The sequence below is a fragment of the Choristoneura fumiferana genome, chromosome 9 (genome assembly GCF_025370935.1).
Source record: "Choristoneura fumiferana chromosome 9, NRCan_CFum_1, whole genome shotgun sequence".
Lineage (NCBI taxonomy): Eukaryota > Metazoa > Arthropoda > Insecta > Lepidoptera > Tortricidae > Choristoneura > Choristoneura fumiferana.
The window spans coordinates 1932957-1960598 of record NC_133480.1 but is presented as its reverse complement, the minus strand read 5'-3'; the positions used below and the strand labels follow the sequence as shown (position 1 = coordinate 1960598).

Below are 27642 nucleotides of genomic sequence, written 5' to 3'. Positions count from 1 at the left end.
ATTAGAGCATAATTCCGACGGGGTTCCGGACTTTGACGTGTTAGGACAATTTATCGAAAAGAGGCGTCGGGCGCTCGAAAACGTAGGTACGATCTCACCGCCGGCGAACATACCAACGCCAGCCGGGAATAAAACGAATTCTAAACATAAAACGGCTTTCGTGGCCGCTGCTGTGTCATGCGCGGTATGCAAGGGGTCGCACCATATCCTAACCTGTCCAACGTTTTTAAAATATAGTCCGGGCGACCGGTTCACATTCGCTAAACAGAGTAGACTTTGTATTTTATGCTTGTCGAGCGCGCACTCCGTGAAGCGTTGTCGCTCGAAGCAGCGATGTGAACACTGTCGGTACTCGCATCATACTCTGTTGCATTTTCATAAACCGGAGCAACCTAGCATTATGAATAAATCGGCTGGGGCGGCTGACGAGGCCATCGCCATGGTGGCCGGCCCGGCGACCGGACCCACTTTATTTGCGACTGCCGTAGTTTTGGTCACAGATCGAACCGGTAAACGGGTTCCGGTGCGTGTGCTACTAGACTGCGCTAGCGCTTGCAACTTCATATCGGAACAGTGTGTAAACAGGCTAGGTTTGAAAGCGAGTAAAGCGAAGCACATTGTTAGCGGTATAGGCCAGGCGCTAGCGGAACCTAGTGGGACTTTGTCGTGTACTATTTCATCCAATACTGATGAACATAATAGTACATTTTCGTTCGAGGCATATGTTTTGCCGACTATATGTTCCGACATGCCAACCGGACATATTAAACCATCGTCGTGGTTAACGAATAGAGACCTGGCCTTCGCGGACCCGTGTTGGAATGAACCGGGTCCGATCGACATGCTGCTAGGTGTTGACGTGTTCGCATCATCGTTACGTCCAGGATTGATCCAGGGTGACCCGGGTCAGCCCACGGTTATCAAAACCATATTCGGTTGGATCGTGATGGGTGGTGGCGCATTGGATATTTCTCGTCCTCGTCGTGGCAGTTGTCATGTCACTACAAAAATCACAGAAAACCTATCGTTAGATGACTCCATTCGGAGGTTTTGGGAGTTGGAGGACGTTCACACCTCGACCAATGTCCTTCTATCGAAAAATGACGCATTGTGTGAGCAACATTTTGCCACGAATTATCGTCGTACGGAAGAGGGTAGGTATATTGTTCCACAACCCTTCGCCGACCTTACAAGTAAACCAATTTTCAACGGCTCTCGTGCCATCGCGCTTAAGCGCTTCTCATTGTTGGAAAAGAAGCTTCAGCTAAACTCGGAACTTTCGAAGAGTTATGCGGCATTCATGGAGGATTACGAGGCGTGTGGTCATCTGGAAAGGTGTGACCCTCCGGAAAACGATAGCGGTCATTGTTTTTATATTCCTCATCACGGGATTCTGAGGCTCTCTTCAACTAGTACCCCTCTCCGCGTGGTATTCGACGCCAGCGCCAGGGACGCGCGAAGTATCTCATTAAACGACACATTGCTAGCGGGACCCAAACTACAAAAAATTATCTTCCACTTGCTTCTTCGTTTCCGGTGGCACGCCGTGGTTTTCACTGCTGATGTAAAGCAGATGTATAGGCAGATATTAGTGTTCCCGGAGGACGCGGAATACCAACGCATCCTTTGGCGTAGAAGGAAGCCACCGGAAGCTAGGATCCGGGTCAGTTCTGCCGAAGCTGACGCTTGGCCACGGTCAGCCTCCTCAGTCGATACGGATTCTTATCTCGGTGAGCAAAAACTGGTCCCTCTGGTCGCACGTTCTAGTGAAGAAACCCCATCCGTAATATTGTTGAATAAATTCTCGTCGTTAAAAACTTTAGAACGTGTGGTGGCATACTGCCTACGTTACATCCATAATTTAAAACACCCCTTATCTAAAAATAAGGTCATCACCGGCCCCATAACCCCGGCGGAGGTCACGCGAGCCCTTATGGCTTTAATAAAGTTTTCTCAAATGAATCACTTCTCGTCGGAAATCGAACTTTTGAAAGCTCATAAATTTAATTCTCTACCGAAAACTTCTAAAAAACTATCGCCTTTCGTAGATGAAGCGGGCCTCTTGAGGGTGGGCGGTCGCCTATCTCGCGCATCCGTCGACTTCGATATAAAGCACCCGTTGCTTCTACCTCGAGACGACCGTCTAACCGCGCTTTTAATTGAAGAGTACCACCAAAAATTTATGCATCCGGGAGTCCAAACGCTTCAAAACTTGCTCGCTAAGAATTTCTGGATACTCTCGCCAAAGCGTGCGATCCGGGCAGTCGTATCGAAATGTTTAAAATGCTTTCGCGTTCGCCCTACAAGCGTGTCTGCACCTTTCATGGGGGACCTCCCTTCTTACAGAATTAACGCATTAAAACCGTTCTTAAGCGCCGCCGTCGACTACGGCGGACCTTCCGACGTATCTCTCGGTCGTGGGCGGGGAAATAAAACGTACAAAGCGTACATTTGCGTCTTTGTATGCACAGCTACTAAGGCCGTTCATGCAGAACTCGCCACCGAACTTGCGACAGAAGCGTTCCTCGCCGCACTAAGACGTTTCGTAGCACGCCGCGGACACTGCCGCAAACTAGTTTCCGATCAAGGAAAAAAATGCATCAAGATTTCTGGGCAAGGTGGTCCCAAGAATACATGCATACGCTGCAGCAGCGAACGAAATGGCACGATAGGCAGGTTGCCCGAGAAAAGGGCGCACTAGTCCTTGTCCTTAACGAACAAACCAGCCCCATGAAGTGGCCTTTAGGTCGCATCGTAGATACCCATCCTGGAGCTGACGGCATAGTGCGCGTCGTGACCGTGCGCACCGCTTGCGGTCTTTATAAACGACCAGTCGTAAAGCTTTGCCCCCTGCCTACCTAACTCCATCGCTACTACCGCTCGTAGTAATCCTACTTTCCATCTCTTTATTTACTTTTTATTTATTTTTATCGTTTAACCTAGTTAAAATACAGCGTATTTTGGTGGGCGGAAATGTTCAGTATTGCCAGATGTCAGGAGCCTTTACCTCTTAATATTTTTTATTCACGGTGGCCACACCTTAATTGTTTTAAACTACCGACATCCGAATAACCGCTCCCCTCCACTTTTTCGATAACAAAACCAGCTGACTCGTCAGCTGGAGCGCCATTCATTCTCTATTTTTTAATATTATTTTAAGAATTTGAATTGTAACAGCCGTTACGCTGCCCAAACTTTACAAGCTTTCCTTCAAACCGTAGTTTTTAAATTCAACGTAAGCTCAGTGCTGCTGCTGAAGCCTCCCTGCACCCCTGCGCTGATCTGAAGGCTAAGTACGACACCAGAGGTAAGAGTTAACAGTGATTCCGGAGGAGCTGAAGACTTCGAGCCAACGGTGCCCGTTACCGACGCCCTAAGATCCTGCCCTGCAGCAGACGAGGAGTTCTCAGGTGAGAGCTTCCTACAGCAGCTATTATTTCGCGTGCTTTTTCATTTTATTTATTAATTTGTCGCGGGACGCCATAATTTGCTTCCGGCACGTTCCTTCACCATCCCGACTTTCCTCTCGTTGCTCTTTCGAAATTTCTATACAGTCCACTTCCCCTTTCTCGCACAGTAGTAATACGTAGGTACTTATTAAAATACCTAACTATTTAGAAATAAATAACCCAAAAGTAAATTAAAAATAAATCCACTGATCCAAAAACATACACCACGAAAAACAACGAAATTTTATGATATTTTAAACCTTAAAATTGAAGGAACAAGCTTTAAATTTTAAGATTTAAAAGGTAACCAAATTTAAACACTTTTTATTTGGAATTTGTTATTTGAAATACTGTTACCATAATTTAATTAGGTTAGTATATTGCGAAGTTATTTTATTATACATATAATTCACTCTACCTATAAATTTGTAAGGGTAGGTAACTTACCAGAAAATAAGATAATATACTTACCTACTTCGGTGATATTTGTAAATTTAGATTTTTAGGATTAGATAAGTTAGTTTTAGTTCTATTTTTATTTATTTTTGTTAATTATTGTATATACTATTTGTTTGTTTAGAAAATCAGTAATTTTATTATTAATATAATTAGGAACTAAAGAAATATTTTGGAGATGTTTAGGTTTTGTATTTACACAGAACTAAATATGTCGTCCACTCACTTTCACTAGAATCACATTAGAGTTTGTTTATAGTCCTTCATCTAATAATTAAGATTTGCAAATTAATAACATAACCTCAATCATTTTGACACAACCACCTTGGACAAGGATGATTAAACAGCTGTTTTTTGACATTGCTTGCTTTAACTTGCAAAATGTCAATTGACGACAAAAGTGCTACCACGATTTCAATTTCAACCCCCACTATTATAGTTCGAGTCACTCGATTCTCACTTTGTTTTACTTGCAAAACGGTACGTGTCACAACACAAAATGCTGTTTATTTATTTAAATTAGCTGTTTATATCAATAACGTTTTTTGAAGCAAAGATTGTGATCTATAAATTCGTTAGTTAGAAATGAGAAAAAAGATTTGTCCTGGTTTTGAATAGGCAACACCGTGACAAACGTCAGTGAGCTGTGTGCTTGACGCTTATTACACCGCAAAATTTTCAATTTGTTTCTATTAAAAGCGACTTTAACACAACGGAGCAAAGCATAGTCTGGTCTACGAGTTTGGAAAACAATGTATGTAAATAGGTCTGGCATTTGACAATGTGTCTCTGATTATGAATGACGGGACGGAACAAATCAATCAAAATTCAAATTGAAATGTTTAAATGACGAAAATTTGTTCAGTGTTTTTAAATTCTACTGTATTGTCCTGCAGAATGTGGTCCGAAATCATTTTTAGGCATAAAAATTCAGTTCAGTCAGAAACTCAAATAAATAATGATATCTGTTACCTAACATTAAACACGAGTTGTCTTCACAAGTAAATAGTTTGCTTATCATTTGTACTTGTTACGTAGCCTTGATCGAAGTATTTAAGAAGCTAATGTTAATGTCTGCTAGCCGGCGGTGACTGGAGGTATCCTGTATCAACCATGGCCAAGCAAAAGGATATGTTTCGAGACACATGGGTGCGTTACTTAGGTAAGCATGCAATTTAAGTCAATGTAGAGCTTCAGTGAAAATTTAAATTATATAATATTTAAAGGAACTTGGAAGTGCTTGTGTCAAGAAATTAATAACAACTATTTAATTACTCAAACACAATAATATTATTCCACTAGCTTTTTTTTCACCAGTGATGGCACTAGGGAAAATGCGAACGTCGTCGACATGGAGTTTTTAAAATAGTTTAGCACTTTATGTTTTTCGAAAGACCATCATTGCCAAGAAGAATACCTGTGGCAAAAAACTTAGCAGAAATAAATTATTTTCAGGGCCTTTTCAGTATCTGATCAGAAAAAAACATAAATTGAAACAAACAAGATGAATACACCCTTGAGCGACTCTGAGTGGCGCGACGCCAATATCGTCAATGCATAATACCATTTGTTCCTTTTACTGTATTTAAAGAAAATCAGTTAAGGGACAGTTTCAGATCCCCAAGTTGTTCTTTGGGACACTGGGATGGAGTACCTGAGAGTGGGACAGCCCCTTTCAAAACGGAACATAATGGTCACAATATTTATGCTATATGTGTTCCATCACACAAAGTAAAGATTCATCTAACTCACCCCTCATCCCTGGTGATGTAGTAATCGCTGAACAGATCCATGTCTCGTCCCAGGGTACGCCAACGAGGTGGGAGAGGCGTTCCGGCCCGTGGTGCCTGCTCGGGTGGTTGCCTACAGCTATGCAATCGCCTTCGGGTATGTTTTCGCTGACACTGCGGACAAGAGCACTAAGATGATACGGGTAAATAGAAACATATTCCATAACACATATTATTAAGAGATGCAGATAACACCACCAATCAAAGAAGGTTTTTTGACACGAAAAATCATCAGATGGTGTTAGTATTGAAATGTCTGTTTCATGTTATTCTTGCTTGTGATTGACTCGTTAGCATGAAATCGGGGAGTCCCCTTTCTTTAATTGAAAAACATTACATTCAAAACCTGCCTGTTTGAGGTGCTGAGGTGAAAAAGATGTTATTTCTTTATAAGTGGAAACTATTTTGGGTTATGTATCATCTAAATTATATTAATATTCAACTGTGTCATATATGCCGTTTGTTTCCCAAATAAATAAATTGAATGGTACAATAATGTATTGACACCTAAACAAGAGGGCGGCAAAGTTTTCTTCCGTCCCGTGCGGCTGATACCCGTGCTACGCCGCTGACCAAGACAATAATAATATTACTAGCTCGTGCCCGCGGCTTCGCTCGCGTAGAATTCGGTTATCGCGGGAACTGTGCATTTTTCCGGGATAAAAAGTAGCCTATGTCACTCTCTGACCCATAAACTATCTCTGTGCCAAAAATCACGTCGATCCGTCGCTCCGTTTCGACGTGAAAGACGGACAAACACACACACTTTCGCATTTATAATATTAGTATGGATTAAGATAGTGTTAGTAAATTTACTATCGAAATGTTTGCAGCAAGACGGGCGGCCCCGGAGCGTGGCGATCGCGACCGGGGACGCCATCCTGTGGCAAACCTTCGCGTCCGTCATCATTCCGGGATACACAATAAACAGGTTAACCTTTTTTTATATACGCGGACCCGGCAGACGTTGTCCTACCCGAAAAAACACTACATTCAAACTATGATAACATACCAACAACAGCGCCATCTAGCGGGTCCAATTTATTTCTTTAATTTGAGGGGAAAGTATGGGGTGAACATTAAATGTTTGACAGTTATGAAACCCATGAACATTTTGACTTTTGTATGGGTTTTTTTTTTCGACAATTTTCCAATTTTTTTAATACTTATCTAGACACGCGCTAGCGTGTCCAGCCATGTTCAAGCTAGCAGAACTGGCGAGCAGCACCGTGTGTTATTTTACCCGAACCATTACCCTATTCCTGACGAAGACAAATCCAAAAACACAAAAATCATAAAAATTGGCCCAGCCGTTCTTGAGTTATGATTGGTGTAACTAAGAAGACTTTGTGTTATATTTATATTATAGAAGATTAATGTCCCCTACTAGGCAATTAGGCATAAGCAAAGTCGGCTCCGGAGCCCGGGTCCGTACGTCTATTTTTTTCCGAATTCAAGAGCGAAATTACATTTACAAGTCAACGCACGTAAAAAGAGCTCTGGGTGGCTAGTGGAGGCGTTTGCGCATCTGTCAACTAACAAGCCAATGGCGTGACGGCCGTGCGCGCGCTCCTAGGCCCCCTCCCGTTTCCCCACTGCTCCGCCGCCAATTTGGTCCGTATTTCGCTCACTGCGCAGGTGTGTTTATATTATAAGTTTTTGTACTGATTTATGGTGTGCAATAATAGTTATTTATGATACAAGTGTGGAAAGTAGGCAATTCCCAACGAGTGACGGAGAACTTGAAACACGAGCGAAGCGAGTGTTTTGAGCCGGCACGAGTTGGGAATTTCCTACTTTCGACACGTATATCATACAACGTTTTACAATGCATTAAGCGAGGAAAAAATCGAGACAGTGACTAAATCATTGATTTGCCATACTCCTTAAACTACAGTAGCAGGCAGTAGATATACATACCGACATGCACGCCAAACCAAAATCGTTAACGTATACACTTTATTAAACCAACTTTCATAACAATCATTGACTCGGAAGATTAGAACAGCTACAGCTACTAATGATAGGTAAATGAGACTTTGTTTTAGTATCGTGATTTTTTATGATTAATTATTAGCCCTTGTTGCTTAACATTTTCCACACTTATAACGGCTAGTTCTTATCTCCTACACGCTCCTATAATGCTTAATATCAGTGCAACCCGTGAATAAATCCGTGTAATAGTTAATTATCATCAAGTATATTTTTTATATTACGTATCTAATCTACCAGATATTAACAAAAAGTTACCGTAAATCTGAGATTGTTTAGCTTTGGAACTCTATATAATTCAAAATTGGTTCACTAATTCTAATAGATAAAAGCAAATAAATAAGAATAAGACGTACCGGTAGATGTTATAATATCCATGTGTGTAGAAGTAGATTATTCTATCAATTTACGATGTTTATTAACTTAGGTATGTATATTATAGTTCACGTATTTTGTTCAGCATTGAGTTTGTCACTGACAATGTGTGCTTCGTGGAGGACGTAAGGCGGCGTAAAGTCAGATATAAATTCATCATTTAAACTCTTCATTTTAATTTACTCATAAAAAATAATTCACCGGACTGAACTCATGAACATTACTTTGGCGGGGTATCATGCCAGGCGCGAATGGGTAACCATGATTGGTTCGTGCTACGCCACACGCGCGCGCGCACTGGAAGCTCATTGGTTAACTTTCGAGTGCGCGCGCTTGACGTCGCACGGTCCGAATTGGACTCAAGAATTTATTTCCTTTTTTTTTCATAACTTTAGACGGAATTAAAATACGAGTTTACATAAAAAAAAATAACGTTCTCTTTTCTGTCACGTTTAATCTGTATTATCTTATCAGTAAATATTCAGTTGGTTGCATCAAACGTTTTCTTATTTGTTCAAAGCCTAACTATAACGACTCTTTAGACTTATTTTTTTAACAATAGTTTGGACATCATTTGGCAATTTAAAAAGTTACTTTACCGCACAAGTGCGGTAAGTAAACTCCATACAACTTTTCTGCACACTTGTGGATGCGTGCAGGAATCACTAATTTTCTATGGATATGTTGACCCACGTCAAGAGGCACTTTCCGAGCACGTGCATTGTAAAGAATATTTGTATTGTATATCGCCAGGAGCTCTTTTTACGTGCGTTGATTTGTATGTGTAAAATTTTATCACGGTGAAGGAAACGACGTGAGGCAACCTGTCTGCGAATCTATTCAATGTTTATTCATAAAATTCATATCAGAAAGTAAGGTAATATAACATGAAATAATCTTAGGCCTAGTAAGTAAAATTCAGTTATTTCTAAGCTAGGTTACAAGTGTAACCTGTGTTTTAAAATAAATATGTATGTGTAGATCTCAAAACGCACAGGGCCCACATGGTAACTACAGTTCAAGCCCTCTCATTCTGAGAGGAGGCCTGTGCCTAGCAAAGGGACCTCGTATACAACGAAGAAGCCTTAACTAATCTGCAGGTATTTTTAAATTTACAGGATATCAGCTTTTACCGGGCGCGGCGTTAAAAAGTTTGGTCGTGTCCTACCGTCCTTTGTGGGTAAAGGCATAACTGTGGCAGTCGCCCTGTGCTGTATCCCCATCATAGTCTCACCCATAGACCACATGGTTACTTTCGCCATGAACCATACCTACAGAATGTGGTACAAACCATAGAGGTCACTTTAGTCATGACGCACTTAGAAATTATCAAGCAATTGGCTTCTTTAAGAGTGAATAAAACCAGGACAGAGGTCGTTTTAGTCATCAGCACTAGTGACTAAGATTGGTTATACTGGTTATGTGGTCACGCGCTAAATTTGATGCAAGTGAATAATAGAAAAGCATTTAAAAGTGACTATAGTACCCTCAAGCCAAAACATGAGAAGGTTTATAATTCAAGACATTGGGGCTCTTGACTTGAGTCATAAAAATAACACTATGAATTGAAGCACCTCAAGCAATAGAACGGGTTAATTTCCTCATGGTCATTACAAGCAAATGCAGATAATAGGATCACTTTCATAATTGCTACACTTAGTTCCTAGAAATGTGCTATGGAATAGCTATTCCAAACTTGGTCATTTTAGTCATCAATAGATCTGAGATGAGATCAAGATTATTCAACAAGTTACTTTCAGCCAAATTACAAAAATAAAGACACACCATAGATAAAGATGTCATTTTCGTCGTAAAAGTGGTATTTTACGTCACGAACCGGTTATCCAAGACAATGTAAGTGTTTTTTTATTTTGAAGTCAAAATTAGAGATGTTGTAGTTGATTTTAGTGAAGCTATATCCTTTAGACTCGAATTAAATATAAGTCAAATTGTTAAGGGGCTGTTTCACCTATTGATCAATTTTATTTGACGGATAAATGTGATGCCGTCTCCGTCTATTCGAACAAAACAAAAAGAGACGGCATCACATTTATCCGTCAAATTCAACCAATGGATGTTGAAACAAGGGGTAAATGTCAAATTATTAGCTGATAGTTTCTACAAATTATTTCGGAATATTTCAACCGATAATTGGGTTTAACTGAATATCAGTGGCGTGACGCCTTAAAACCCTGTGGAATTTTCACATGACGTCAGTTGAATGAAGCTTTTCTATTGGTTCACGACAAACACATTCCTCGCAACGCATCCTTGTACAACTCTGGTGGAAACGGAGCCAAACAATGGAGTTTAGTCGTTTAATACATCAGTGAGTTTAGTCAAATTAACCCAATAATCTGCTGAACTGTTCCGGAAGAATTTGAAGGCACCCTGTATATTCGGGGCGCTATAGATGGGGTCGGGGCTTAGTGGAGGCGTGCAGAATTGACCAATCACAATAGTTAAAACTAGAGATGCGCCGAGTACTACTTTCACCGAGTAACCGAGTACCGAGTATACTCGGTTCAAAGTTTCTCAAGCCGAGTACTCGGCCGAGTTACTCGGTTCAGTTTTGGGGCACGAAAACAGGTTTTGGACAGGTTCGCGCGGCGCTACCAGCCAACGCGAGCGAACGTCGCGGGAATCCCCGCCTTCTCCCCCCAAAAAAATTAGTTGTTATTTTAAAGAAAATCGCATTCATTGCTTAAATATTTAGAATTGATAATTCTCATTTTTGTGTTTTTTATTAATAAATACTCTTAATAACATTTTTAAACCATCCTGTTGTATTATAATAGGTACATATTATGATTCCTCTTAAATAATTTTATTTAGACCGAGTATACTCCTCAATGGAACCGAGTTATTGGGCCGAGTAGAGTATCAAAAAAACTGCCGAATACACCGAGTACCGAGTAGTAAACGAGTACTCGGCCCATCTCTAGTTAAAACCACATTTTTTTTTACTGTACTTCATCATCATCATCAGAAGGAAGACGTCCACTGCTGGACAAAGGCCTTCCCCATTAGAACGCCACAATGAACGACAACTCGCCACTTGCATCCGGTTTCCCGCAACTCTCACGATGTCGTCAGTCCACCTGGTGGGAGGTCTGCCAACGCTTCGTCTTCCGGTTCGTGGTCGCCACTCGAGGACTTTTCTCCCCCAACGGTTATCTGTTCCTCGAGCGATATGGCCCGCCCATTGCCACTTCAATTTGCATATTTATCCAGCTATGTCAGTGACTTTAGTTCTTCGACGAATTTCCGTATTCCGGCTACTGTACTTGCAATATGATAATTGATTGGGTTGATTCTACTCTTCTCCAGGCCGACTAATAGACGCGAAGCCTTATGAGACTCGAATATAAGCTCTGATTTAGTAATTTTTAGACAAAAAGTTGCGTCCAGATTGTAGTGTTTTTTTACTTGCATGTAAGTATGGATTTAACTAATTACTTTCAAATCTCCAGTGATCGGATTGACTTGACATTTAGTTCAACAATACAGTCAGCAAAAAGTAGAATTGGAAAAAAAACCTTCTTTTTTATAAAACGTGTCGTTCGGTTATTTCTTGAGATAAATGTATACTAAAGTGCTTCAATTTAGAACGAATAATACAATAGCTGCAAATATAGGCGTTAATTATTTTAAATTTAAAGTCTATTCGATGAGAGTTGAGAAGTATTTGATAATGATAACTTCTTAACTTAATCAACTCTTGTCGAATGTGTATAGAGCGCAAGAAGGTGTATTGTACAGCACAGTTGCCAACACCCTACTGTCCATTATGAACCTTATTATAATGCTACGAGGTAGTTGAGGTCAAAGATTTTTTACACTTAAGTACCTTGTCGCTGTCACTTCATGTTTGAACTTTTGTATAAAATTGTCAGAAGGCATACAGTGACAAGTTACTAAAGTGTAAAGATATATTTGGCCTCGACTGTATGAATGGTCAGTTTAAGGTGTACTCGTAGATGACTATGCATTAGGCTGTGAGTTTCTAGATTAGAACTTAGTCTAAAATCTAGAAAGCTTGATAGTTATTAGTCTGTGATAATGTAATATTCCATAAAGTTTGGTTTTAAATTATGTCTCTCTACAACGTTCTAGACATTGACTGAAATCTCGATTAGTTTCTTCTTAGGAATGTTCTAATATTGTAAATTATTTGATTAGTAGAAAATATATACAAATATTATTTCATCGGTGTCTACATACAGGCTGTTCCGTAGTATTAAATCGGAAATCAGTCATTTTTCCGTTAATACTGTGGCGTTTGGTTCGTGTATAATATACCTATAATTTATAACTTCCTTTAGTACCGATATTATTGGTACCAGAGTCAAACGCTGGTTCTAAAGTACCGATAATATACGAGTTTACAGCGTTCTAGTACCGGTATTTTTGACACAGGTTTTGTACCGAAACTTTTGATACCGCTTTTAAGCCTTGTCTGAGACAGACAGACAGCGAAGGCTAGGGATAAACCGGAAATAGGCCATAAACCGCCTACATACTACGAAATAGCCAAATTGTGGAATTTCGATTTACATAGAATAGATCTGATAATTGAGTACCTACTTATACTCATAAAGTATGAAAACGTGATATACTCATACAGTTAGGTCCTACGTTACTTGACGGTGTTTGCACGGAGCGGGTGGCCGCCTGTTGAACAATAGTATGAGCAGCGCTAACTGCGCCCGCGCAGTGCACCCGCGCCAGCTAGCGTAGGCCCATAAAATCATAAATATAAGTACAATACCAAGACGTCAAAAATATCTATACACCTTTAAAGCGTGTCACACACTAAGCAGATACGATAAGATATCTGTATCTGAACGTATATCTGTCAATATCGCTCCCTATCCAATTCAATGAGCTAACACACACAGCGCAGGTAACTTATATTTTATCGTGAAGTATCTCTGGACACAGACCTATATCGAAAGATGGTAAAGATATTATCTGCGTATATAAATTGATCTGTGTATAATATCTGCCGATATAAATATGGTATAGTGTATAGTATTTTATCTGCAGATAGATACAGGTTGATGTGAGAGCCCCGCTGCACGCGACTAAATCTAGAAGAGATAAACACGAAAACATCGTGTATAAACAATCCGCACCAAAAAACAAGTCTACTCAGTTTGAAGGATTTAGACTGAATGTATCGTCTCGTATATTATCGTATCTGCGTAGTGTGTGATAGTTTCAGATCATTAAGTTATTATACGCAGATAAAATATTATCGTATCTGCGTAGTGTGTGACACGCTTAAGGTGCGGCCACATGCAGTCGCTCGTCGTTCAATTGCAGCGATAACCCCCATTTTGAAGGTGATTTTGAATTTCCCGCGACTCAAAAAAAGTGGCGTCAAGTCGCCGCGTCGAGCAGCAGCGACAAGATGGCTTCTTGCAGGAATGATCTTGGCCTTGGAAGCTGTCTTAATCTCATTTAGTAGCATTCGTGGCAGTGGTACAAATAAAAGAAATAGAGTTAATGACAAAAAAACAGTGTTTTTGCCGAAATTGAAGAGATATTTTTTTTCCAGCGATAAAGCTCAACATTTTCTGCTTTATCGCTATATGTCACGTGACCAGATTTGACACTGAAAGCGAGCGTCGAGCGATTTCATGTGGCCGCGGCCTTATGCCACCAACTATAAGGTCGATGCTTGTATAAATATGTTTGACGCTATGGCTGTAAAGATATTTATGGCCACGACTGTACCTATTATGATCTGTTTGATATGTGTTTATTATTTTTTAGAACAAATCTTTATTTTGAATGATTTTACTAGAATTTAGCTTTAGCGTGTATTGTTATTTACTGTTGAAAATAAATGTTACTTTTATAATCTCTTTATTTTATTTCCAATGCGTCTAAACGGATTCGATGAAGTTTGGTATGTACATACCTAGTTATGTGGATGTATGGAGTATTACAAAGGGTCATTTAATAAATAGAATAAAAGATAAAATCATAACTAAAATACGACTAGAGAAACGACACGACATAAAGCTATAAAATTTAGTGAAAAACGACGTTTCAAAAGCCATACAAATCAACCTTATGTGAATGTATTTCCAGAACAGTACAGGTCCAACTAAAAAAAAGGTATATTAGGTGCAATAAAATTAAATAAGCTAAAACTATAATAAATCTAAAAATGGACCCTGCGGCATAGTACCAAAGATGCTGGCAGCATTTCCCCGCTGGATCGCAAGACTGATGCGTTGAGCGAGGAAACTGCCAGCTATTCGGTCTCAGCTCTTTGATAGATCTTTGAAGAGACTCAGAGCGCCAGGGCCCCACGGACCAAGGGTCTCGACGCCGAAAGGTACAAAATTATATTCGGCACCGAGACCACTGTATTCTCCTGCTTTGGCAGTTTCTGCCATTTCTGCTGCTGCTGCTGCCCTTATTGATGTTTGGTGGAGATGAGACGTAAATGTGATAAAGACTGACATGGAAAATCTTCTCTCACTTAAAGTATAAGCGCCTATTATTTTGTTTTAGGAAAGTTACTAATCCTACGATAATGTTAATAGCAATGCTACTTTAAAGAAACTTCAGGCGGTTATGGGTGTTTCATAAAAAAACTTGAATACTTCTTAGGTTTGTTCTTGTCCAAAATTAGTAACGGCGGTTATCGCATTCACTGCCACTGACGCATATATGCGTTTTCGGAACTTCACCCAGTGCCGCTGTCATAATTATTCATACATGTGCGTCGATGGCACCTGTGGAGGTCAGTGAATGCGTTATACGGACAGACGTGTGAGTAGCAGCAATAGAGCTACGTTTGGGCCCTTTGGTTACGGAACCCTGAATAGTTATTGCTGTGGTGGCAGTTTGAAAAAGATGTGTTAGGCTGAAAACCAGCGCCTAGGCCTCGCGGCTCGCTGCCAGTAATTTTTTTTTTATTCGACTGGATGGCAAACGACACTTGCTCTTCTGATGGTAAGAGATCACCACCGCCCATAAACATCTGCAACACCAGGGGTATTGCAGATGCGTTGCCAACCTAGAGGTCTAAGATGGTACGTTTACCCCACATGACTCAGTGCCTGATTGACCGCTCAGACTAACTACGAACATGCGCCTCCTGCGACAATAACTCCTCATAATCTAAAATGACCTCTGTTTTTCTCACAATCCACCTATCCCACTATCGCACTCACGCCTGTGTCAAACGCAAGTATTTTTCCAAAATTACCAGACATTATTTATGTAAGTAAAGCTGAGGGCCGCGCCGGCCGCCCTCTTGGTCCACACGCCCTAGCCTCTAACTAACCTGTAGGTAAATCAGGCCCTGATAACTCTACATTGATTCTGGTAGAAATATATGTATATTTTTTTAATCTCACTAATATTATAAATGCGAAAGTTTGTAAGTCTGTTAGTTTGTTTGCTTCTCTGGGACTCAAATTATCTGTATACCGAATTTCATCTACATCGGTTCAGTGCTTCAGACGGGATGTTTCTTATGATTGGTTTTTTGGAGTCTTTTTGTATTTTTTTTATTTCAACTCCAAATTTGTTACTTTTACGGGTATCCCGTGAAACCATATCGAGAATACAAACTGAGACATGGATGCACAGAAAAACCGGAAAAAGAGACCAGCGCTGGGAATCGAACCCAGGTCCTCAGCGATCCGTGCTGCGTGCTATAACCCCTACACCACCGCTGGACAGGAATCTAGACACGATTTTTTCCTATGTATATGGGATGTTTCTTCTTCTTCGTCGTCTATCCTATTATGATAGGATAGTCTTTATCCCGGAAAATTGCATAGTTCTCGCAGGATAGCAATAAAAGAGTTCTGCTCGGACGTAGTCCCGGGTAACGGCTAGTCGGGTCATAAATGCCGACATAAAGTTCCGAGGTAACAAACATAAAAAAATACAACAGAACTGATAACCTCCTTTTTTGAAGTCGGTTAACAAAGTAGGACACTTCAGCAAAGCCATAAAATGGTTACGGTAGGCCGGAAAGATTATTTATGACAGTACGCAACTGTTTAACTTCTGCGTTGATGTGAAGATGAAATTTTTAATACTTATAGACAATTATTTGACTCACTTCCAGTAGTCCGATCCACTTGAAATTTAGAAAGAGAAAGAAATATACATATATTCACAACACAGCAATAGACAGCACTACACAAGACACAACAATATTATTAAGTAAATTTGGTAAACTTATCTGGTGACAATACAATAATCTGATAGTGACATCCTGGTAGTCCGGCCAGGATCGTCTCCACAGGACGGAACTCTTCAACGGTTAATGGCATCGCAATGGCATAAATTTGGTACTTATTCAAATGTAATTTGGGTGACAATACAAGTACAGTCAACAAAAACTACAGTCAGCAAAAAAAACCTTGTATTAAAAATGTTTTTTTTTTACTAAAAACTTATTTTCGCGAGTGCCACTTGTTAATAAATATTCAAGAATTAAATTGTTTCTTCAAAAGTACCTATTTATGAATTAGCACTACATTGTGTTGAATTAGCAAGAAAAAGTAGCTAATTACTTAATGCCACTTTTTATACAACGACTGGCAATATTAAATCCATAGAAAGACATAGAACAAATGAGAATACAGCCGCGATGCGATAAATTAGTCTCAGTCACCTAGTTGTCTAACGAGGTTAAAACACTCGTTTAGCCTTCATTGTCCAACTACACAATTGCTTACAATCTTTCTCTACAAATTTCTTTCATAACGCTACCACATGCAGTCGCCCGTCGCTCGATTGCAGCGATAAATCTGGTCTCGTGGCCCCATTTTGAATGTGATTTTGAATTTCCCGCGACTCGAAAAAGTAGCGTCAAGTCGCCGCGTCGAGCAGCAGCGACAAGATGGCGCTGCTTGCAGGATGATCATGGTCTTGGAAGCTGATTTCTAATCTCATTTAGTAGCAGTCGTGGCAGTGGTACAAATAAAAGATATCGGAGCGAATGAAAAAAAAACAGTGTTTTTGCCGAAATTGAAGAGGTTTTTTTTTCAAACTCCAACTCAAACCCACAACATTTATTGACAACAAAAACGCACTACATACATACATAAAATCACGCCTCTTTCCCAACGGGGTAGGCAGAGACTACATCCTTCCACTTGCTACGATTCTGGCATACAACTCTCGCTTCCTCTACATTCATCAATCTTTTCATACATGCACGTCGGTTTAGAGTACTCCTGACCCGACCTTTCTTCAGAACGTCCCCGATTTGATCGTGGTACGTTCGTCTAGGCCTTCCTCTCCCAACGTTCCCATTCACGCTCGTCTTATAGATCTGCTTAGTCAATCTGTTTTCATTCATTCTCTCAACATACCCAAACCATCCAAGCATCCCTTTCTCAATCCGTGTGACTTCATTTACACCACAGCGTTCCCTTATCGCACTATTTCTAATTCTGTCACTCAATTTCACACCTAACATACTTCTTAACGCTCTCATTTCTACCGCATTTATTCTACTTTGATGCCTTTCTTTCCTGCCACACCCAACTTTCACTTCCATACATGAGTGTTGGTACCAGCACCCCTCTATGCACAGCCAGACGAGCTCTTTTGGAGATTTTCTGGCTATTCATAAAGGTGTGCAACGCTCCATTCACTAGGTACGTTACCAGCCTTTACTCTCCTTTCAATATCACTTTCACACTTTCCATCCCTAGTAAACATAGATCCCAGGTACACAAATTCATTCACTTGCTCCAAGTTTTCGTCACCAATCCGGACAACACACAAACACACTACATCACAACAAAAACACAGTAAAAACATAAATAGGAGAAGAGAGGAAAATTAGAGACGTTGTGCTGTAGTGTGATGCCAAAAGGACCAGCGATTTTTCTTCCAGCGATAAAGCTCATTATTTTCAGCTTTATCGCTATGTCATGTGACCAGAGTTCGTGTCGCACCGTCCCTTTCACTCGCGTATTAAATGACATAAGCGTCAGCGGGACAGCAACATACGAAGTTCGAGTTTTGCAGTCGTGGTATTAGGGCCAGCAGGGCTACTACGAAACTCGAAACTGGAAGAACGTGTCGTGCGGTCCCTCTGACTGTTTATACTATTTTGTTGCCGCTAGATGGCGCTGTATCCCTGAAAAATAAACTTAAACTACTTATATAACCTTATATAACATGAAAACATGTCTAAACTTAACTCTAAACATTTCTTTAAATATCTCGCTTACAATTAGGATTAAAAACTAATTTATAATTACTTACCTGTAGCGCCATCTGTTAGTATTTAAGGAACAACTATTGTATAGAAATAAATCTTTCTATGTGCAAGCGACCGCATGCGTGTGTGTGTGCGTTTTCTTAAGCACTTCAGTCCGTCTCAAACATCCTACGCTAACACATCTGCATATCGTTGTTTGCTCATAATTTCGGAAGTATCACAAAAAACACCGCCTTTCTCATTTTCCCGCTTATCCGTTACAAAGTGGTCTTCGAACCGGATCTTGGGTATCAGACCTAGGAGCAGGACTGGCTGTGCTCAATGTTTCATACCCCGGCGCGCAGTGGTATTAAAACGCGACGCATGTTGAAGCAAGAAGCTTTTGCCAAACAAATGGAGGAACGTGGTGCAGAGGTGTCATCCGAACAAGGGATAAAGATGAAAGGCACCAAGATAGAACTTCAGCAACGTCCACATACTGAAGGCGCTAAGAACGAACCTTCTCGAAAATCTACTTCGTCATCTGTGGTACTAGCTAGAAGAATTCAACTGGAGCTAGAGGCCGCTGAAGCAAAAGCCAAGATCGAAAAGGAGTTGATCGATAAAAGATTAGCAGCCGAGTTAGTAGCGCTTGAATTGCAGTCTCGTAAAAGTGACAAGTCATATGGTACTGAAAATTCGGGAAGATCGAAAGTGGAAGCTTGGATCGATCGTAGTCAACGTGAGCTGGGTCAAAACGGCGAGCAATGGACAGGCCACGTCGGCGACAAACCGGTTATCGACCGCTACGAGTGTCCACCCGCACCGCCATTGCAGAACGAGCGACCATCTACCGACATAGAAATGTTAGCTTGCGCATTGAAAGATGCTATTAATGCATCTACTTCCAAGATAGCGAATCGAGAAACGAGCTCAAGATTTGCTGAGTCCAGAGATATGCCATTGTATTTTGGTGATCCTATAGAATGGCTGCAATTTCAAGCGGCCTTTAAGGAATCATCGATGCTGTACAATTTTACTGACACTGAAAATATATACCGCCTGCGAAAGTGTTTACGCGGTGAAGCTAAGGAAGCCGTCGTGTCGATGCTTATCGGGAACACCAAACCGGAAGTGATAATGCAAACCCTAAAACTTCGCTTCGGCCGCCCCGAGTTGATTATTAATAAGATTGTGGCTCAAATTAAAAGGCTGCCTCCGCTGCCACACGCTTACCATAATGAAATTGTAAACTTTGCCACTAAAATAAAGAATTTCGCCGTGGCCGCTCTGGCAATAAATCAATCGGATTACTTGCGAAGCCCCGAGCTTATAACTACAGTGATATCGAAATTTCCAAGTGATCTTATACATAGATGGTCAGACTACGCTTATCGTTATCAGTATGAGAGTAGTACGAAGACCAAGTTCGAGATGCTGACTGACTTTCTAGTGAGCGAAGCTACAAAAGCATCAGTCTCAGGCGTGTCGCACATCAATAGCCAAGCTGATACAAGCTATAGAAGGCGTTATGAAGAGCGCCGCGGCCCGCCGATCCCGGTTCTCATTAGTGCTGAAGAGGAGAAGTGCCGGTTTTGTAGTTTAGCTGTTCATCGTCTGCCGGATTGCTCACGTTTCAAAAGAGCAATGCGGCGCGACCGCTGGAGATTTGTTCGCGCCAACAGATTATGCTTCAAGTGTCTTATTTTGCGCCATGATAAGGACAAATGCTCGGCTAGTGCTTGTGATGTGGACGGTTGTGGACAAAATCATCACAAACTCTTACATTATAAAATTCGCCAAGACAATGTAAACTTTGGTGCAAGTGTCCATTCAAACAAAAGCAGTTCAATAAAAAGTGTCGAAGAGGAGGATGAACCAAGTGAAGTGGCCGCTAACACCACCACCCTGAAGGCTAAAGTATTACTAAAAGTGGTACCGCTCACTATTCATGGACCTACCGGTACCGCTTTGGTTTACGCTTTACTAGACGACGGCGCCACCTTATCGCTATTATCAGCTGATCTCGCGAACACGCTAGGCCTGCATGGCTGCATTCAAAAGTTACGAGTGCGCGGCGCTTGGGACAATACCGAATTGCTGTGCAATAGTGAGACAGTGAACTTTACGGTTACTAACTTCAATGGTGATACGTTTGATTTGCGCGCTCGCAAGATGAATGAACTTAATTTACCGGTGCAAAAAATGTCGAGTGTTAATTTCGAAAAATATGAACATTTACAAAACTTTACAACTTGTGTACCACGCGACGATGTCAAACCACAACTGTTAATTGGCCAGGATCATTGTCATTTACTCGCTCCGCTTGACACAGTCATGGGAAGCAAAAACAAGCCATACGCTACGCGCACGGCGTTGGGATGGTGCATTCACGGCGTTATAAGTAGTTTTCCTGCGGCCGGCCGGGCAGAGAATGACGCATCACTTTTATCAACGCGAGCGCAACCGTATAATTGTCCCTCTGCGCCGGCGCTCCCCGCGCCCTTCACCGCCACCCCGGACACGCCCTCTCAGCTGTTACCTATGGCCGACGCAGCCTGTTTATTTGTAACTACAAACAATCACAATGCTGACTTACTTGAAATCTCAGATGATAAACAGGCGTGGATGGAATTGCACTCGTTAGTGCGTAATTCTTTCGCCTTAGAAGCTATCGGTGTTACAACGAAACCGCGTCAGAACAAAAGTGAGTTACGAGCGATGGCCATTCTGGACGAAACTGCTAAATTACACAATGGCCAGTGGGAAGTTGGCCTGCCATGGAAAAGTGATGACGCCCTGCCGGACTCTTACCCGACCGCGTACAAGAGGTTAATTTCTGTAGAAAATAAAATGAAACAAAATAAAGAATATGCCGCGCGTTATCGAGAGAGAATGACGCACCTGTTCTCTAGTGGTTACGCACGCGAGGTGACGACCGATGAGCCTGGTTTTCGCCGTTGGTACCTTCCACACTTCGGTGTTGACAATCCCAATAAAAAAAAACTTCGCATTGTCCTAGATGCTGCCTCGACCTCTGGTGGTCATTCCTTAAATAGCTACTTACTTCAAGGTCCCAATTTATTACAGTCCCTACTGGGTATAATGTTCAGATTTAGGGAGGGCTCGGTCGGCGTCGTCGGTGACATCAAAGACATGTTTCTTCGTATAAAAATAATTAAAGAGGACCAGAACGCTTTGCGATTTTTATGGCGTGAAGACAGCAGCGAGCCTGTAAAGACCTTTGCAATGACTGCCCTGTTTTTTGGCGGTGTATGCTCACCCTTTATCGCGCAGTATGTTAAGAATAAGAACGCGCAAAGATTCAAGTCGGAGATGCCTGAGGCTGTCAACGCTATCGTTACAGCTCACTACATGGATGACTATATCGACAGCCATGACTCAAGTGAAAGTGCTACGAAAATAGTAAACGATATTTTGAAAATTCACAAAGAAGGTGGCTTTGAGATGGTCAACTTATCATGCAACAAACAAGATGTTCTAAGCGGCGTGCCAAAGCGAGCCTTGAGCACTATTGCTATAAAGTTCAAAACAGAGTGCGACAACCAAACGGAACGGACACTTGGTTTGCTATGGAATCCGAATAGTGATACTCTCGGATTCGATTTGTCACTTAAGCGTGTTCCGGATGATATTTTGACCCTGAAAAGAAAGCCGACTAAGCGAGAATTGCTGCGAATCGTAATGTCCATTTTTGACGTTTACGGTTTATTAGCACCATTTACAATCAAAGGAAGAATTATGATACAAACTACTTGGAAATTAAATATCAATTGGGACAGTCAAATTCCCGATCAGATGTTCGCCACGTTTCGAGATTGGATAACTCAACTGCAGAGCTTAAAGGATTTAAAGATACCAAGATGGTACTTCAATATTGCAATTAAACAAACAAGAGTCGAGCTGCACGTTATGTGTGACGCGGCGCTCTCAGCCTACGCGTGTGTCGCATATTGGCGCGTAGTAAACGAAGATCAGAGCGTGCAGGTTTCCTTTATCGCCAGCAAGTGCCGGGTGGCTAGCGTGAAGTCAGTCTGCGTACCACGAATGGAACTTCAAGCTGCATTGCTTGGCTGTCGCTTGGCAACTACGATTTTAGAAGAACATCGCATTGTACCTAATTCTAAATATTTTTGGACGGACTCCACTATAGTCCTACATTGGATAAGAAACGAAGATAGAAATTATAAAGTTTTTATTGCAAACAGACTCGGAGAGATTGATACAATGAGCAACATTTCCGAGTGGCATTACGTTCCCTCAACGATGAATGTGGCGGATGCGGCGACGAAGGAAAAACCTTATCACTTACACGCTGAGAGTGAATGGTATCGCGGGCCCGCTTTCCTGTACTCCGTTCCTGACCGCTGGCCGGCTGAACCTGAAACAGAAACACATATAAATGAGGAAAATTTAGAAAAGGTAAATACAGTTTGCATTGCTAATTCCGCTGACTTACCGGTGCCAGAAGCAACGAGATTTTCATCGTGGCTGCGTTTACGAGGAGCCGCAGCGTCAGTCCTGAAATTTATCAGCAAGTGTGATACCCGCAAGAAGTGGATACAAGGATCGGATTGCATAATCATAAAAAAGGCTGAAAGCTTATTGTTCCGGCAAGCTCAAGTGGATTCATTTGCTAAGGAGATAGTTGCTATTAGGAACAATAAAAACATAGAACGCAACAGCAAATTAATATCACTTTCGCCATTTCTCGACGAATGCGATGTCTTGCGCGTTGGCGGGCGTATCGGCGCTGCCGCCGGGATATCAGACCACGTCAAGCATCCGATCATTCTGGATGGCCAGCATCACGTGACGCGGCTCATTGTCAAGTATTATCATGTCAGAGCAGCGCACGCAAACCGAGAGACGGTCGTAAACGAGTTAAAACAGAAGTTTTGGATCGTTCGAATGCGCCCTACGGTTAAAAGTGTAGCGGCGCAATGCATGACCTGCAGAATACAAAAGGCAAAGCCACAGATGCCTCGGATGGGAGATCTGCCAGCTGGACGAATGGCCCACCACCAGCGTCCATTTTCGCACTGTGGCCTTGATTTATTTGGACCAATGGAGGTGACTATTGGAAGGCGCCGCGAAAAGAGATACGGCGTGCTTTTCACTTGCCTTACTATACGCGGCGTTCACATAGAGATAGTTAATTCACTTACCACGGACTCTCTTATTATGGCTCTTCGAAGAATGGCAGCAAGGCGCGGATGGCCTGCGCACCTTTATTCAGATAATGGAACTAATCTTAAAGGCGCAGATGCAGAATTAAAGCGCGCCGTTCAGGAAATAGATGAAGAGGCCCTGAAGAACTTTGGAGCCATAAACAATACTGATTGGACCTTCATACCACCAGTAAGCCCTCATTGGGGGGGGGGGGCGTGGGAGCGGCTGATACGCAATTTTAAGACAGCTTTAAAGGTGGTACTGAAAGAGCGAGCGCCCCGTGACGAAACTCTCGCTACTCTGATCGCTGAAGTCGAGAACATGATAAATAGCCGACCCCTAACGCACGTATCAGTAGAGCCAGGCACCGATGAAAGCATCACCCCTAATCATTTTTTAATTGGCCCTTCATCGTCTCTACCTGTACCCGGCGTATTTGATGATACCGAATTTTACTTACGTAAACAGTGGCGCATAGCACAACGACTGGCTGACATGTACTGGAAGAGGTGGGTCCGAGAAGTGCTGCCTGAGATGCTGCCCAGAGGCAAATGGCACCAAGCACGCACCCCGTTGAAGATTGGGGACTTGGTACTAATTGTAGACCCTGACAGCCCCAGAAACACATGGCCACGAGGCATCATTATTTCGACCTATCCCGGCAAAGATGGGCAAGTCAGAGTGGTCCTGGTGAAGACCAAGTCGGGACTACTAAAGCGATCTGTGTCCCGTATAGCACTTATTCCTACAACAGAGTAGTGCCGCTAGAGCGGCACGGCGGGGAGGATGTTGCCGCTAGATGGCGCTGTATCCCTGAAAAATAAACTTAAACTACTTATATAACATGAAACATGTCTAAACTTAACTCTAAACATTTCTTTAAATATCTCGCTTACAATTAGGATTAAAAACTAATTTATAATTACTTACCTGTAGCGCCATCTGTTAGTATTTAAGGAACAACTATTGTATAGAAATAAATCTTTCTATGTGCAAGCGACCGCATGCGTGTGTGTGTGCGTTTTCTTAAGCACTTCAGTCCGTCTCAAACATCCTACGCTAACACATCTGCATATCGTTGTTTGCTCATAATTTCGGAAGTATCACAAGAAACACCGCCTTTCTCATTTTCCCGCTTATCCGTTACACTATTTAATACGAGAGCGAGAGGGACGGTACGATACGAACTACGAGTTTCGAGTTTCATAGTAGCCCTGCTGATTTGACGTTAAAAACGAGCGTCGAGCGATTTGCATGTGGCCGCGCCTTTAAGCTTAGGCTGCGTTTTACCCGGAGATGTGCGAGGATGTGTTTTTCGTGAACCAATAGGAACGCTTCATTTACCTCGCCTCGCTCCGCTCAGCTGTTTCCACTAGAGCTATGCTGTGGGAGGATAGGTAAATGAAGCGCCTGCAGTTTATTTGCATTAATATCTGCCACAGCGGAGCGTGCAAAAATGGTTCTCTATCGTTTGCCCGAATTTCATATGCCCGAATGTATCGTTTTCTAGAATTTTCATTTGCCATAAAGTAATTTATTTCTGAAGTAGTAATTTCTTCAGAGTTGATATTAACTAACGTAACCTAACTTCTGCATTCTATATGATGACATTAAAAAAAAACCTGAAAACAGCACGGTTCTATATATTTTATGGCAAACGTTGGTATGGCAAATGAAATTCGGGCAAATAAAATTCGAGCAAGTAAAGGTAAACGTGCAAAAATATCCGACAGGTACTACTGGCACCGGCCCCTACAAATAGAGTATTATCAGATATTTATGCACGCTTTGTGGTGTCAGATATTGGTGGTGGTGACTATACTGAATTTTTCGTATACATTGTTCATTATCATCCTAGCATATATATGTCGCACTGCTGGGCACAGGCCGCCTTTCACAATGAGAGGGCTTGGGCCGTAGTTCCCACGCGGGCCAGTGCGGATTGAGAACTTCACACACACCATTTGTGCAGGTTTCCTCACGATGTTTTCCTGCACCGTAAGCTCGTGGTAAATTTCAAATGTAATTTGCACATGAAAGGTGGTAGGGCCTTGTGCAAGTAGGATCTTGCTCGCTAATCCTACCGTGAAGCAGCAGTGCTTGCACTGTTGCGTTTCGGCGTGGAGACTAAGACAGCCGGTGAAATTACTGGCACGTGAGGTATTCCATCTTAGGCCTCTAGGTTGGCAACGCATCTGCATTACGCGGGTTGTTGCTCGATATTTTTATGTACGGTTTTAAGGTGTATTAATCTAAACTTTGTTTTCACTCCCGTAATAACAGACGTTGAAAGCCACAATTAAAAACCTCACGCAACAGTGCGCCATCTAGTGAGACAAAAACGATAGCCCTCATTGAACCTTATACGGTCCTCCTCGCGCGCTCGTCGTCGCACCTAACTCCGGTTGATTGAATCAGACTTCATTTGGCCAAAAATCAGTTGTAATCAAATTGCCCAACGATCATGTAGCAATACTCATGATCCGGGCAATATGATAAATAATGAAGTTTAGATAATAATTATCAATTGCCCGGTATAGCTTGTCATTATTCATAATGCCCGGGCATTATAATAATGCCCCTATTAATCACTTGGTCACTAACATATACATTGTTACAGGTACTTGGGTACCATACCATGCATAACATTAGTCATACAATACATAGTTAGCTATCATACCATATATATTGCTGTAAACACAATCATCCTAGATTTTTTATTGCCACTTCGTTCGTGACTTTCGTTCACTAAGTAAAGTGTCCACGTTCGATTAGACATTGTAAGAAAATAATTAGGTACAGTTTATATTAAATGATATTGTAACGGATAACTCACGTCTTAAACCGAGTTTAGCTCGACATGTTTCGGGCTATTTCGTAGCCTTCTTCTCAGGAGCCCGCGCCTCGGCGGCTGCCGCAACACGCACACTACGCGCCACCGCTCTGCTCGCGCGACTACTTGAGGTAAGTACTTTAAAAATATACGCTGTGTACGACACAATGAACGAGTATCTATAGATGACTCTTCTCTGTTGTTAGTACTTATGGAAGGTGGTGATCATTTCCCATCAGATGACCCGCTTGCTCGTTTGTCTCCCTCTTATAATAAAAAAAAAATAACAAAAAGGGTCTGTCTATATCAGTACCCATTTAAAATGATCTCACATTGAGTACACTTTGCTTAAAAGATGGGCTCTGCTAATACTGACCATTCATGGATATCTAGGTACTTACAAATTTGTACAGAATCCTTGTTGTACAAGTCCGACTTGCACTTGGCTAGTTTTTAGGATTCCGTACCCACAGGGTGCCAACGGAACCCTATTACTAAGACTCTGCTGTCTGTCTGTCTGTCTATCTGTCCGTCCGTCTGTCACAGGGCTCTATCAATGCTTTTTATAGATAATCTAATGTTGTATATATAAATGGTACGGAACCCTTCGTGCGCGGGTTTTTTTAGTGGTTGTGTGTGTTTGCACGTGTTGCAGTTTAGATACTGAAACGATTTATTACTTTAATTTAATTATTTATTTATTTCAATAAATAATTTAAGGAATAATCCTTAATACTAATAATAAAAAAAATGATTTGATGGCGGCCTCTCCCAGCCTCTGTCAGTAGAAATCTAAAAAAAATGCCAACTGGCATCTACGAATATCCAGTGTTAGCAGAGCCATGCTCTTATGCAAAATGTACGCAATAAGTATGTTTTTGTCATTTTAGTTTGGTAAGATACAAACAAAGACTTAAAAATTAAGTAAAAAAAGAAGAATCAGAGACAAGAATAAGGTCCGGTTAAAAGTTCTAAAGGCTGGACATACCCGGACATATCTGGACATACTACCTTATGCTTCAAAGTTCCGTTTTGGACAAGTCTACCATTGACTCGAGAAACAGATTGGCGCCCGGTACAGTCAGCGATAAAATTAAGTAAATGTGCCTCTAGTCTATGGTAGAGTCATTTTAGGATGATTTCGACGACCGGATGGCCAAGTGGTTAGAGAACCTGACTACGAAGCTTGAGGTCCCGGGTTCGGTTCCCGGCCGGGGCAGATATTTGTATGAATAATACGAATGTTTGTTTTCGGGTCTTGGATGTTTTAATATGTATTTAAAGTATGTATTTATCTTTATAAGTATGTTTATGCGTACTATAGTTTGTTTTGTTAAAATACCGAAAATGCACTAA

The 27642-nt window shown here is 41.6% G+C and overlaps 3 protein-coding genes across 14 annotated transcripts in view; 2 read left to right on the top strand and 1 right to left on the bottom strand.

Moving 5' to 3' along the window:
- The window catches only part of Prestin (solute carrier family 26 member prestin), a 55860-nt gene extending 50079 nt beyond the window's left edge, over positions 1 to 5781 (bottom strand). For 3 of the 10 annotated variants that reach the window (XM_074091827.1, XM_074091833.1, XM_074091836.1), the window contains exon 1: positions 4132 to 4258. Coding sequence is in view for 1 of the 10 variants with exons in the window: in XM_074091840.1 (XP_073947941.1) it covers positions 5658 to 5698 (41 nt within the window). In the remaining 9 variants the exon portion in view is untranslated. Of the gene's footprint in view, positions 1 to 3896; positions 4065 to 4131; positions 4259 to 5657 lie in introns of those variants that run through there. The other 7 variants (XM_074091830.1, XM_074091837.1, XM_074091839.1 and 4 more) reach the window with 4 other exon arrangements.
- On the top strand, positions 4831 to 13908 carry LOC141430950 (mitochondrial fission process protein 1-like). Of its 3 annotated transcripts, none has more exons than XM_074091850.1 (5): positions 4831 to 4906; positions 4987 to 5067; positions 5711 to 5838; positions 6529 to 6626; positions 9181 to 10363. In XM_074091850.1, exons 2-5 carry the CDS (start codon positions 5019 to 5021, stop codon positions 9356 to 9358), a joined length of 453 nt encoding a protein of 150 aa, XP_073947951.1. In that variant the 5' UTR covers positions 4831 to 4906; positions 4987 to 5018; the 3' UTR covers positions 9359 to 10363. The 3 variants fall into 3 exon arrangements, 2 of the variants coding, with proteins under 2 accessions (XP_073947951.1, XP_073947950.1); XR_012451686.1 differs by adding an exon at positions 11052 to 13908 and having other exon boundaries at positions 4837 to 5067; positions 9181 to 9916; XM_074091849.1 differs by having other exon boundaries at positions 4837 to 5067.
- A 4736-nt stretch (positions 13909 to 18644) lies between these two features.
- On the top strand, positions 18645 to 24212 carry LOC141431431 (uncharacterized). Its single transcript, XM_074092606.1, has 3 exons — positions 18645 to 20370; positions 20872 to 21091; positions 22490 to 24212. The coding sequence occupies exons 1-3, from the start codon at positions 18645 to 18647 to the stop codon at positions 24210 to 24212; spliced, it is 3669 nt and encodes a 1222-aa protein (XP_073948707.1).
- The last annotated feature ends 3430 nt before the right edge of the window (positions 24213 to 27642 follow it).